Source organism: Haliotis rufescens, unplaced genomic scaffold (genome assembly GCF_023055435.1).
Source record: "Haliotis rufescens isolate VD_foot unplaced genomic scaffold, xgHalRufe1.0.p SCAF_19, whole genome shotgun sequence".
Lineage (NCBI taxonomy): Eukaryota > Metazoa > Mollusca > Gastropoda > Lepetellida > Haliotidae > Haliotis > Haliotis rufescens.
The window spans coordinates 25,487,478-25,502,047 of record NW_025963879.1 but is presented as its reverse complement, the minus strand read 5'-3'; the positions used below and the strand labels follow the sequence as shown (position 1 = coordinate 25,502,047).

The window sequence follows — 14,570 nt, the reverse complement described above, 5'->3', positions numbered from 1 at the left end:
CATAGCGCTAAGGTTGTTTTGTACAGTGGCACCATGGACACTCAATATGTTAATATCCGCAATTATAACAAGCTGTTGTTACTCAATCCTTAATCACTATACACATACACTTTCTGCAAACATATGGTTATCCTTGATTATCAATGATAGAAAATAACATTTTTAGTCCACTAGTCTTATAATGATAACATATAGCCAAACCCTTAAAACTGGCAAATGTCCTTTTGGTACTCTAACTATTGGCAATGTTGGCAAAGACTATAGGACCAGTACCAATTTCTGTCACTTATTATCATGTGTGATATCTCCAGTGTATTATGATAAATACACTGTACACAGTCACCACCATAGCTTTATCATGGACTTCCCCATCTCCATCTCGTACAACTAGCATAGCACAGCATTTCTCTTGCTCGTGGGTGCATTTGATTGACATTATGCATTCGGGGCACCAAACAAAGATATGGTGGTAATAGGCACCAAACAAAGATATGGTGGCAATATGCACCAAACAAAGATATGGTGGTAATATGCACCAAACAAAGATATGGTGGCAATATGCACCAAACAAAGATATGGTGGCAATATGCACCAAACAAAGATATGGTGGCAATATGCACCAAACAAAGATATGATGGCAATGGGCACCAAACAAAGATATGGTGGTAATTCACAAACATAAAGAAGCTATTCAAATGTTACCTTTTCGAGTAAAGCGGTAATAGTCTGAATCAAATGTGTGCCTTGTCATTCCGAAATCTGAGATTTTCACGGTCTTGTTGACATGAACTAAACAGTTCCTGCAGGCAAGATCCCTGCAACACAAGAGGAAGACATGAGTTAAGGGCTAGAACATGACCTGAAGACACTGTCAAAGGCAAGAATATGTGCTGCAGAAATTGTCAAGGGTCAGAACATGTGCTGCAGAAATTGTCCAGGGTCAGAACATGTGCTGCAGAAATTGTCCAGGGTAGGAAAATGTGCTGCAGAAATTGTCCAGGGTCAGAACATGTGCTGCAGAAACTGTCAAGGGTAGGAAAATGTGCTACAGAAACTGTCAGGGGCTAGGATATGTGCTGCAGAAACTGTCAAGGGTCGGAACATGTGCTGCAGAAACTGTCAAGGGTCAGAACATGTGCTGCAGAAACTGTCAAGGGTCAAAACATGTGCTGCAGAAACAGTCAGGGGACAAACTTGATATCTGCCCACCTGTAGACATACTTGATATCTGCCCACCTGTGGACATACTTGATATCTGCCCACCTGTGGACATACTTGATATCTGCCCACCTGTAGACATACTTGATATCTGCCCACCTGTAGACATACTTGATATCTGCCCACCTGTAGACATACTTGATATCTGCCCACCTGTGGACATACTTGATATCTGCCCACCTGTAGACATACTTGATATCTACCCACCTGTAGACATACTTGATATCTGCCCACCTGTAGACATACTTGATATCTGCCTACCTGTGGACATACTTGAGATCATGGAGATACTGAAGACCACTGGCTACGTCTCTCGCCATTCTGGTGAGAGTGGGGGGACTGACATCTTCCCCTTCAGGTGTATTCTGACCCACCAGGTTTCGGCGAGACAACAGGTATGTCTTCAGGTCACCTGCAGCGACAACAAGGTCTTGTGTACAGCCACCTGGTCATATTTGCCGTTATAGCTTCGTTCTGATCAATATTAAAAAAAAATCAACACAAGCATAAAATACTCATATCCCCTGCCAATATGGCATGTCTGGTTGTGTGCAAGGTAAGAAATACTGTAATTTTTAACGGAAACAAGCACTACCTCCATTTTCAATCTAAGACAAAGTTGTTACCATAGAAACTCAAAAATTACATTTTTTTAAAATCCCAAACTATCAAAAGGCACCAGTTCTATGTGCCAAGTTTGGTTAAGAAATGTCTAGTGGTTTTTGAGTTCTGCTCCGGAAACGAAATGTGACGGACGGAAGGATGGATGGACAGATGGATTGCAAGGACAGACAGAACCCATTCCTATACATTGTTGTTGAATACAATATTTCATATCATTGTAAATGACAAATAGTAAGATATCTTGGTGATTCCCAACTTCATTTGAACCATCTGACTCCAAATAAGCCATGCTAAGTTGTCTCCTCGAGCCAACATGGATATTTTTTGTGTGTGTTGTTCAAAGCAGCATTCAGCAATATTCCAGCTACATGATAGCGGCCTGTAAATAATAGAATCTGGACCAGACAACCAGTGATCAATATTGTGAGCAATGAGCCACGCTGTCGAGGTACAATGAAACGCTATCAACCAAATAACTGAGCCTGACGACCTGATCCATTTGGTCACCATGACAGCAAAGGCTGCTGGGACAAATTCTAACCAGAATCCCGACCCGGAAGCTAACAGGTCGTCTGCATCGTCGGAATAGCATGACCCACCATGCAGCAGGTACTCCATGACGGCGTACATCGGCTCGCCACGGGTACACACAGCCAGAAGTTCCACGATGTTGGGGTGGGTGAACCTCTTCATCACATCAGCCTCGCTGAAGAAATCAAGCTGGAAAAAACATCATTCATTTTGGTAATCTTAGCACAAACACCAAAGGGTTAGTGAATCAGAATTTTGCACTTTTAGTGTAGAAATCATGTATAGCCTTTTGCCTGTACAGGGGTTTCAAAAGCGAGGGTGAGGTGAAATTGGGTTTAACGTCGTGTCCAAGATTATTGCGCTTATATAGCGATGTGCATGCATGTGTGTGTGTGTGTGTGGCTGCTTGTACTAGTCCGGATTTATAGTGCTAGCACACGGAGATATCATGCCGCAGTTTAACATGAATACCCCACTCAGACACTGTATACTGACTCCGAGCCGACCAGTCCTTGTTTTAGCCCTTTAATGCCGAGCGCCAGACAGGGTAACAACAAGTACCATCTTTTAACGTCTTTTGGTATGACGCAGCCGGGCATCGAACCCCGGACGTTCCGCTCTCCTGGCGGACACTCTACCACTAGACCACGGAGGCGGTCCAAAAGCGAGGGGAAAAAAGAAGATTTTGGTTTTTATGTTCTTTGATAACTAGCAAACACAGGAAAGATGTCAGACTTTCCCACCTCACTCATGTGCATGAAATGTGGGTAGCACCATACTATTACTTGCACAACTCATTATAGATAGTTAACAGTGAAGAGGATGTCTGTTGACAATCTGAACATTTTTTCGTGTGATGACAGCTTAAATTTCTGCCAGATGTTTGTATTCGTAAGAATTAAATGGATTAAGTTTTTTATGTTGAACTAATCATATACAGTTCTGTTATGAAAGAGCAGGTATAGCTCTGGTGAGTGATTGAGTCTTGTTTTACACCAATTTAAAAATATTCCAGCAATATCATGGCAAGGGACACCAGAAATGGGCTTCACACATTGTACCCATGTGGGGAATCGAACACAGGTCTACGGCGTGACAAGCGAACACTTTAACCATTAGGCTACCCCACCGCCCCTTGTATAGCTCTGAAAAGGTTTGACAAAAAAAAAGACTTCCCGACTTCCTGAATGAATACCCTTTCATCTTAAGCACTTAGTTTATGTCCATTGAACAAAAACAGAAAAATTTAAACAAATTGCACTCACCTTTTGTTCAACCATAGCTCCAACTTTCAAAGTTTTGACGGCCACAGACACCCACTGCGTTCCTTCAATGATGGCTTCACCTCCATAAACCGTCCCAAAAGCACCCTCACCAAGCTTACGATTGAGGACTACGTTTTCTTTGGGAATCTCCCAGTCATCAAGTGAGAGACAGTGTGAGTAGTCCTGTGAAAGTAGTCCAAGCTCCTTCATACGCTCATGTGTTGCACGCACCTTCGCATCGTATCTGGAAACACGCAGGTACCAGCATAGTGAGTACTATCCTGTTACAGGCATAATGGATGCTGATCTCAATGATATTAAACTAATTTTGTTGTTGTGTGTTTCTTTGTTGTTTAACACTCAGCTATATTCCAGCTATAGTCGAGTCTGGACCAGACAATCCAGTGATTTACATCATGAACATCGATCCACACAATTGGGATAGGATGACATACATCAAACAAAGCAGCAAGCCTGACCACCCGATCCCGTTAGTCGCCTCTTAGGACAAGCATAGTCACCTCTTATGGCAAGCATGGGTTGCTGAAGACCTATTGCACCCAGCATCTTCACGGGTCCGATATTAAACTAAAGCTGATGTACACTCAATTATCATGATTATGGTGTAAAGCAAGGTTCATGAACAATAATGATCGATGTCAATATAAAATAACAATTGGGACACACAGGCTTCATACATTGTACCCATGTGGGGAATCAAACCAATGCCTCGACATAACTATGTTTTTGTTTGTTGTTTAATACCACACTCAGCAATATTCAAGCTATATGATGGCGGTCTGTAAATTATCAAGTCTGGACCAGACAATCCAGTGATTGACATCATGAGCATCAATCTATGCAGTTGGGATATGATGACATGCATCAACCAAATAAGCGAGCCTGACCACCAGATCCCGTTAGTCGCCTCTTACGACAAGCATAGTCGCCTTTTACGGCAAGCATATGGGTTTTGAGGACTCGCAGTATGTACCCACCTGCACTTGATGATGACGAGGCTGATGATGGTGATGATGATGAACCCCACAAAGCCCATGACGTTGGCGATGATGATTGCCATCTCACACGACGTCACACCTAGGACAGCCCGAAACCGCTCGATTGCACAATCTTCAGAAGGAACTGAAATAATCATGAATTTTTTATTGCCTTTGCCAGTGATTGAAATACGTTTTTTTTTGTTGATTCATAGTCACCTGTGAAAATTCGAGTCTGGATCACACAATCCAGTGATTGATATAGTGACCCACGATCTATGCCCGCAGGGCACAATGACCTGCATCACCTGACTACCAGATTCAGTTGGACATTTGCTACGACCAGCATGGGTTTCTGGGACCAATCATAACCTGTAAACCCCACGGATGATTGAGATAATGTTTCGGTGCAGTTGGTTTCTATGCCACTTTCAGCAATATCTTCCCTGGGGAACACCAGAAGTCGTCGTCACACATGGTACCAATGCAGTTAGTCAAACCCGGGTTGACAAGCCGACACCACAACCACTTGGCTACCCTATGGCTTCTGATCTCATTACATGAATTATTAGTTGGGGGCAACCAATACACAGAGATGACGTGAAGGGGTTTCAACAAAACAGTCATTGGCCCCATAGATTGTGTGTGAGAAACAGCATGTTCCCAAGGGTTACTGTTACATATTCCTTCTATAAAAAATGCTGGAGAAAGATTGTAAAAAATTCAGGCAAATTGATGAAACAGATTTATTTTTATACATTCAAATAATGACTTCAACAATAAAATAATATCTGTCACCATGTTTACAGTTTCTGACAATAATGAGCCAAATTACATATCTACCAACAGATATATATATGTATTGTTATATGGCAGTGTAATTTATTGTTAAACAATGAGTGAGTGAGTATGGCTTTACGCCGCTTTTAGCAATATTCCAGCAATATCACGGTTGGGGACACCAGAAATGGGCTTCACATATTGTACCCATGTCGGGAATGGAACCCGGGTCTTCGGCGTGACGGGCGAACGCTTTAACCAAAAGGCTACCCGACCGCCCCAGAAACAATGATTGTGACTGTATTACATTGTTTCTGTAGAGATTCAGTGACGGGGAGGTACTTCTCAGCTTTCGATTAGGCATTTAAACTCTTTATCCATGTTATATCTTGAACTATGTTCTATAATACTATTAAATGTTTGATGATACATATTAACTGCAACCTTCTTATACAGTCTAAGAAAAGCAAATTAATTTCCAACACACTGAGCAATCCATACAAATCCAAATCTATGTGAAAAGGAGATGCATAGTGAGTGAGTGAGTGAGAGTATGATTTTACGCCGCTTTTAGCAATATTCCAGCAATATCACGGCGGGGGACACCAGAAATGGGCTTCACACATTGTACCCATGTCGGGAATCAAACCCGGGTCTTCGGCATGACGAGCGAACGCTATAACCACTAGGCTACCCAACCACCCCGGAGATGCATAGGTTTGGTATCGACAATTATCATAGTACATAAGAATATTATAGACTTTCTTAGGAATTCTATCATTGTGTATTTCTGCAAGGTCAAGCCATTATTTTATACAATGACAGAGAGCATTTATATACCGTATTTGACTTAATAAGTGCCCAGGGCGCTCTCAAAATTAGAAATAGGTTTGCTCTTATTAGAATATAATTTTGGTGAGAGAAAAAACAGAGTTGTAAAATCATAATTTTCTACCTGAAATGATAACGAAAAGTCTGTGTTTATTATACACGACAGATATATTTTTCCAGAATTTAATTGCTCATAACTAAGGGTGCATATAACACACGAGTACGTATCATACACGAATAATTAAGTCTTGTGTACATTGATCAATCGGAAGAGGTGCTAATTGGGATTGTTCACTAGCCAATATATTAGCAAAATCACTGTGGGCGCTTATTAGACATTTAGTGCTTGGGGACCAACATTGACAAACTTCTTGCAAGCAATTAAATAAACAGTTTCAATCTTTCCACATGAAAGAGCAGAACTGCAGCCACTGACCTGTGTGTCCATCACTCGGCTGGTGACCGTCCCTGGTCAGCCATCTTATCTTGTTCTTGTAAATGTCCAGCAAGCCACCGTCTTCCAACACGTGGGGATTATAATGGCCAACCACCTTGGTCCCATTGTTGAAAAACTGCAGCAGAGTCACGTTACCCAGACGATCACTTCCATTAAACTTGATAAGCCCCGACACTCCTTGGAAGCTAGTTTCATTAAGAGCTTCCATTAGCTTCCTGTAATGATAAGATAATACAGGTTAGGAAAAGTGCACCTGGCCAAAACGACTCTGTTTTGGAAAAGTACATGTGGCCAAATGACTCTGTTTTGATACTTGTACAAAACAGTTGGTACAAATTCCTGCAGTTGACATGATGACTTACCATGCTTACTGGTCTAATCTACAATCTCATTAAAATCAGATCTTAGTTTTCGCTACCGCTAAACAAAGATCTGAGGACATCCCATTAGGGGTCACGTCAGAACGACCAACCAGTGAAATGACTGACAAGAAATCGACATTAGCCAATCAGAAGGCAGCTTTCTCGAGCTTTACGACACGAGTTTCAAACTGGCGACTACGCTTCGAAAGATATTTTGACATATTCTTGATTAAAAAAATTAAAACTGATAAGAAGAACATTCTGGAATGACTTTTGGATGGCCTAGATTGTATGGATATAATCATAAAACCCATAACTGTCGTTCGGAATACCCTCTGTTAAATATTTCGAGGTTGCATGATTAGAAAACACATTCCGACTGTCACTTTCATGATCTGGTAAGCGACGCTCTGATTGGTTGAATGAAAGGTCGTTCTGACGTGACCCTTAATGGGATGTCCTCAGATCTTTGTTTAGCAGTAGCGAGAACTAAGATCTGATTTTAATGAGATTGGTCTAATCTACTGACTTGGTCCTGCAGATGTTCAGAAGCTCACCTTCAGTGATATAAAACTTAGACGGGCAGGATGTGATAAACCAGCTACCATACAACCACACCTGGTTATTACCCATTGAGAAATTTGATCATTTTGTGAGAGTTGTTGAATATTTTAAGACCATGATAGAGAGACTGCAAGGTCTGGCTGTGGCAATAACTAATCAAGTTCACGTTTATGTAATGATTAGAAGTGCACACACGTCATTTTTACTCCAGCGTTAGAAACTGGCACAAGTCCTGTAGTCCTTGCTAAACTGCCCATTAGTTGGAAAGACTTCCTCCTGTATCCCCCTTCCAAAAGTTATGCATGTATGCACTGTTGCTCAATCCCTAAATCATATATATATTTTTAGGGGGGATACATGCAGAAGACTTACCCAATTATTATCATAAGGACCAGTCAGCAGTAGAAACTAACATTTTTAATCCACTAGTCCTTATCATGATAACATAAAGCAAGCCCCTCAAAGTGGGCAAATTTCTACTAGTCCTTATGATACCTTAACTGTTGGGCAGTTTGGCAAGGACTACAGGACTAGTGCCAATTTCTATCGCTGCCAGTAGAAATTTGCCATTTTTAAGGGTTTTGCATTATGTTATCATTACAAGTCCTAGTGGACCAAGAATGTTAGTTTCTACCACTGACTCATGTTTCTGTTTCTTGTTCTTCAATTCAACACAATACTACTTAGAATACAAATTATCAATACATGTTGAATGGTATATGCAACCAAAGGAGAAGTGATTCCAGTTTTTTATGAATAAGTGAGTCAGTTGGACTTAACGCCGCTTTTAACAGTATTCCAGTTACATCACGGCGTGTCAGCTTAATGTGGGAGGAAAGCTCAAAGTGATGCAGGTCTCAGACATTTACCACTTCGGTGAAACCCACGAGCACGGGTATGGTGCTGACAAACCTAGAACAAAATCGGGGCGAACCGGGATTCGAACCCACAATCATAGGTTTCTGGCGTGCCCAAGGAACGCAACTCTGCACAGCGAATCGCGGCGCCTTAGACGACTGGGCCACCCGTGCCCCCTTTTTTTATGAATAAAGAAGGGCGAGCTTAAACTACTCATCTTTTGACATGGATAGTCATATCTTTCCATGGTTCACAAAAGTAATTCTTAAAATAAATCAAGTGCATATTTAGCGTGAATGAGATACCTGGTTTTCCCTATCAAAAGTTGAATAGTGTTTATTGATTGCAGCCCTCAATCATTCCAAAATATTTTATGCAACTCAAAAGAAGTAAAGGAAAACCCAATTATTTCATATTACTAAAGTTTCATCTATCATGGCATGACAGATTAACTATAGTAATATGAAATATAACATAACTGAGTAACTACATTCAGAAGTTCTATTAATTGAAGCAATACATGTACATGTACAATGGTTCTTAACACAGGACTCTCACAGGTACAAATTATCACAAGCTTGGCTTTATATACAAATAGATGTTATTGGCGCAGACAAAAAATCGACTCCACATATCTGTAGTAACTTACAGTGTAGTGGCCTTCTCGTGCAGAGTGCTGATGGCGCTGGGCTGGCTTCGAAAGAGACGGTCCAGCCCATGGGCAAACACCCACACTGCATCATACACAAAGCTGGCAAATGGGGTCTCCTCCACGTCCTGCAACAAAGGAGCATTCCGGCCTGTAGTCTGTCCAGTTCTGACAGACAAACCAATGGCAGTCTGCTACGATCTGTTCTAATGTCTGACAAGTGGTGGACACTCACTAGAGGGCTCTTAAATCAATGGGGGTTGTCACAGACACTAACACCCATAAAGGTTATAATGCTTGTCACATTTGGGCATTAAATAAGAGCAAATTATTATATGTAAAGTACTGTTATCCTACAACACCACGATTTCCCACAGCACCACGTTACCCTACACCACCACGTTACCCTACAGCACCACATTACCCTACAACAACCACATCACAGCACCACATTACCCCACACCACGTTACCCCACCCCGCCACATAACCCTAGAGCACCACGTTACCTTACAACACCACATCACAGCACCACATTACCCCACACCACGTTACCCCACCCCACCACATAACTCTAGAGAACCACGTTACCCTACAACACCACATCACAGCACCACATTACCCCACACCACGTTACCCCATCCCGCCACATAACCCTAGAGCACCACATTACCCTACAACACCACATCACAGCACCACATTACCCCACAGCACTACGTTACCCCACAACACCACATTACCCTCCAACACTACGTTACCCTACAGCACCACATTACCCTACAACGCTACGCTACCCCACAACACCACATAACCCCACAACACCACATAACCCTACCGCACCACGTTAACCTACAACACCACATTACCCTACAGCACCATGTTACCCACAACACCACATTACCCTCCAACACTACGTTACCCCACAACACCACATTACCCTACAGCACCACGTTAACCTACAACACCACATTACCCTACAGCACCACGTTACCCCACAACACCACATTACCCTACACCACAACACCACATTACCCTACAGCACCACGTTAACCTACAACACCACATTACCCTACAGCACCACGTTACCCCACAACACCACATTACCCTACACCACAATACCCCATTACCCCACAGCACCATGTTACCCACAACACCACATTACCCTACAGCACCAAGTTAACCTACAACACCACACTACCCCACAACACCACATAACCCCACACCACATTACCCTACAGCACCACGTTAACCTACAACACCACATTACCCTACAGCACCATGTTACCCACAACACCACATTACCCTCCAACACTACGTTACCCCACAACACCACATTACCCTACAGCACCACATTAACCTACAACACCACATTACCCTACAGCACCACGTTACCCCACAACACCACATTACCCTACACCACAATACCCCACTACCCTACAGCACCACGTTAACCTACAACACCACATTACCCTACAGCACCACGTTACCCCACAACACCACATTACCCTACACCACAATACCCCACAACACCACATTACCCCACAGCACCATGTTACCCACAACACCACATTACCCTACAGCACCACGTTAACCTACAACACCACATTACCCTACAGCACCACATAACCCTACAACACCACGTAACCCTACACCACCACATTACCCCACAACACCACATAACCCTACAACACCACATAACCCTACAACACCACATAACCCTACAACACCACGTAACCCTACACCACCACATTACCCTACAACACTACGCTACCCCACAACACCACATAACCCTACAACACCACGTAACCCTACAGCACCACGTTACCCTACACCACATTACCCCACAACACCACATAACCCTACAACACCACATAACCCTACAACACCACGTAACCCTACACCACATTACCCTACAACACCGCAATACCCCACAACACCACATAACCCCACAACACCACATTACCCTACAGCACCACGTAACCCTACACCACATTACCCTCCAACACCACGTAACCCTACACCACATAACCCCACAACACCACATTACCCTACAGCACCACGTAACCCTACACCACATTACCCTACAACACCACATTACCCTACACCACATTACCCCACAACACCACGTAACCCTACACCACCACATTACCCCACAACACCACATTACCCTACAGCACCACGTAACCCTACACCACATTACCCCACAACACCACATAACCCTACAACACCACATAACCCTACAACACCACGTAACCCTACACCACCACATAACCCTACAACACCACGTTACCCTACACCACATTACCCCACAACACCACATAACCCTACAACACCACGTAACCCTACAGCACCACGTAACCCTACACCACATTACTTACAGCCTTATCCACCCGGTTCTGGTACATCTCCCGGTATTGACGGACTGTGATTCCTCCGGCCACCTTGCTTTCTTTCATATCATCAGACTCAGGGTAGGCCTTGGACAGGATGAAGTGACCCTCTATGGCCGTCTCCATCTGTTTGCGATTACAGGGGACGTTCTCTTGCTGGTCAGGCTCGTTGTGATTGGGTTCACCGTTGTAGTAGTCCACGTCCCACCACAGGGCGGGGTACCAAGCCGGCAGGAACCACACATAACCCTCGTAGGCTGTCATTTTCTGAAACACACCAGTCATCATCACCAAATTACCACAATCCAGTACGTATCATGATACTTGCATGTGCTCTTATCTGTGGTGCATAAGCCGTCTTTTTCAAAGACAGGATGGCCAAATACCTGGCACACTAACAATTCACAGTTGGCAGTGTCAAGTATGATGCAATGTATGAAAATATTTACGTTTACACGACTCATTTCCACAATTAATTAGTATTTGGTGTCACATTTATCAAAGTATACATTTAAGGTAAAAATCAAAACTTTTTACTAAGCGTGTGATTGTGATCGATAATTGTATCGAAAAGTAAAATACTGCGATCCACTGATGCATCATTGTATTGTCCCACTACTCACAAAAACATAAACTATTCATTAAGGTACCGTAATCAAAGTCAAGAGACTTGGTCTCATGGACCACACTACTGACAAGCTATTTGGTGAGTCCTCCATACCTGTCGGTACGCCTCGCACATGACGGCCCGTGCTGCAGAGTCGTAGAAGTCGGCTATGATGATCCTCACATTGTGTTCACGCAGCTCAGCAAATATCTGAAACAAAGGAGACAGTTCTTTTCACTCCCAGATGGCAGTACCTGGTACATGTATGTAAAATGATGATTCACATATTATCCTTCACCATCCTCATAGAAGAATACAAGAATAAGCAATAAGACCAAAAAGTTGCCCTTGGTAAATTTTCACATCCTTAAGTCCTATAAACCTATACCTTTCTTGAATATGCAATGACATTAAGGAAGTGGTAAAAATTCTAGAACTATTTTGGGTCAAGTGAGTGAGTTGGGTTTTACGCCGCTTTTAACATTATTCCAGTTATATCACGGCGTGTCAGCTTAATGTGGGAGGAGAGCCCGGTGTGATGCAGGTCTTGGACGTTTACCACTTCGGTGAAACCCACGAGCACGGGTATGGTGCTGACAAACCTAGAAACATAATTGGTATTTGGGGTCGAATGCCATCCGGGATCGAATGCCATCCGGGATTCGAACCCACATTCTCAGAGTGAGGCAACTCATCGCCAACACACAAAGGTGGAAGCCTCGGTGGCTGAGTGGGTTAGATTGCTGACTTTGTGTGCTGGCGATGAGGTGCTACCTCAATCTGAGAGTGTGGGTTCGAATCCCGGATGGGAATCTTGGATGGGATTTGACCCCCAAAAGTACTAGAATTTGTACTTTACTAAGGAAGTGTTAGCCGAAATATAACATTTGTTACCAATCCCATACTTCCCCCCTAGATGACAGCAGTCAGCTGCAACCGTGACACCTCCAACCTCTACTCCCTCCACAACACAAACTCCCATTGCCCATCTTTGTGTCAGTCATTGAACATTGTATTCCACATCCCAGTCCATACCACAGTGCATTGTTCACTCAAATCCCTGGGACCAACCACTATAACAGTGACTTGGATGGACGTGACTTTGAAAAGTAGATACATCCCTGCATTTCAGCTTGATTTGGGACAAAAGCCCGAAGAGATACAAGTCTCAGACGTTTACCAAGTTTGTGAAACCAATGCGCAAATCTGAGATTCGAACTCATAACCAGAGGTTTCTGTCACACCTTATCAACACAAATGTACACAGCAAACTGCAGTCCCTGAGATGACAGTTTGTTTGTTTGTTGTTTAACGCCGCACTCAGCAATATTCCACCTATATGACGGCTCCCTTAGATGACAGGCCCACCCAATATAACAATAATTGCACTTAACATCGGGTGCCTTGGGTTTCACATACAAATGATAAACGTTTACCGAACATTCTTTATGTTCAGCTCAGATCCTCCTTGAAGCATTTCCCGGAGAACAATATACCTAACTTTTGTCTGCCTTGTTGCAAGGACGAGGATGACTGACCTGTGAGACGTCGATGTGGTTGCCGCCCCGGACAATCTGGCGCTTGACGATGACGGAGATGCCCTGCTTCTGAAGGTATGACTGGAGCTGTATGTGGTAGTCCGGCAACTCCTGGCCGCCCTCAGCCAGTGCACCTACGTTCTCCCAGCCCATTTCTTTGAATAGCTTCCCGTACAGAAACCTGAAACACCAGACATTGACTTATTATATCATACATTTACATACTGCACATTTCCAGACATCTCTGTTCTAATGCAGTCAGTAGTTCCCCAATCAGTGGATCCAAATGCATTTATCATTCTCATTTCCATGGGGAGTATACAACCAATGCTGCCTACAGGAGCTAGAAGGTTTTTTACTGCATCATCATCATCATCATCATCACCAATAAAGCTGTCTCACATCATCATCATCACCAATAAAGCTGTCTCACATCATCATCATCACCAATAAAGCTGTCTCACATCATCATCATCACCAATAAAGCTGTCTCACATCATCATCATCACCAATAAAGCTGTCTCACATCATCATCATCATCAATAAAGCTGTCTCACATCATCATCATCACCAATAAAGCTGTCTCACATCATCATCATCATCAATAAAGCTGTCTCACATCATCATCATCACCAATAAAGCTGTCTCACATCATCATCATCACCAATAAAGCTGTCTCACATCATCATCATCACCAATAAAGCTGTCTCACATCATCATCATCACCAATAAAGCTGTCTCACATCATCATCATCATCAATAAAGCTGTCTCACATCATCATCATCACCAATAAAGCTGTCTCACATCATCATCATCATCAATAAAGCTGTCTCACATCATCATCATCACCAATAAAGCTGTCTCACATCATCATCATCACCAATAAAGCTGTCTCACAT

At 43.0% G+C, this 14,570-nt stretch overlaps 1 protein-coding gene across 2 annotated transcripts in view; it reads right to left on the bottom strand.

Moving 5' to 3' along the window:
- Positions 1-14,570, bottom strand: part of LOC124143272 (guanylate cyclase D-like) — a 62,430-nt gene that overhangs the window by 4,404 nt on the left and 43,456 nt on the right. For both annotated transcript variants that reach the window (XM_046512185.2, XM_046512184.2), the window contains exons 8-17: positions 13,671-13,851; positions 12,247-12,342; positions 11,514-11,792; positions 9,138-9,265; positions 6,684-6,919; positions 4,637-4,781; positions 3,639-3,882; positions 2,442-2,562; positions 1,480-1,630; positions 703-815 (exon numbers count right to left, since the gene is read on the bottom strand). In XM_046512185.2, coding sequence (XP_046368141.2) covers positions 703-815; positions 1,480-1,630; positions 2,442-2,562; positions 3,639-3,882; positions 4,637-4,781; positions 6,684-6,919; positions 9,138-9,265; positions 11,514-11,792; positions 12,247-12,342; positions 13,671-13,851 — 1,694 coding nt within the window. The remainder of the gene's footprint in view (positions 1-702; positions 816-1,479; positions 1,631-2,441; positions 2,563-3,638; positions 3,883-4,636; positions 4,782-6,683; positions 6,920-9,137; positions 9,266-11,513; positions 11,793-12,246; positions 12,343-13,670; positions 13,852-14,570) is intronic.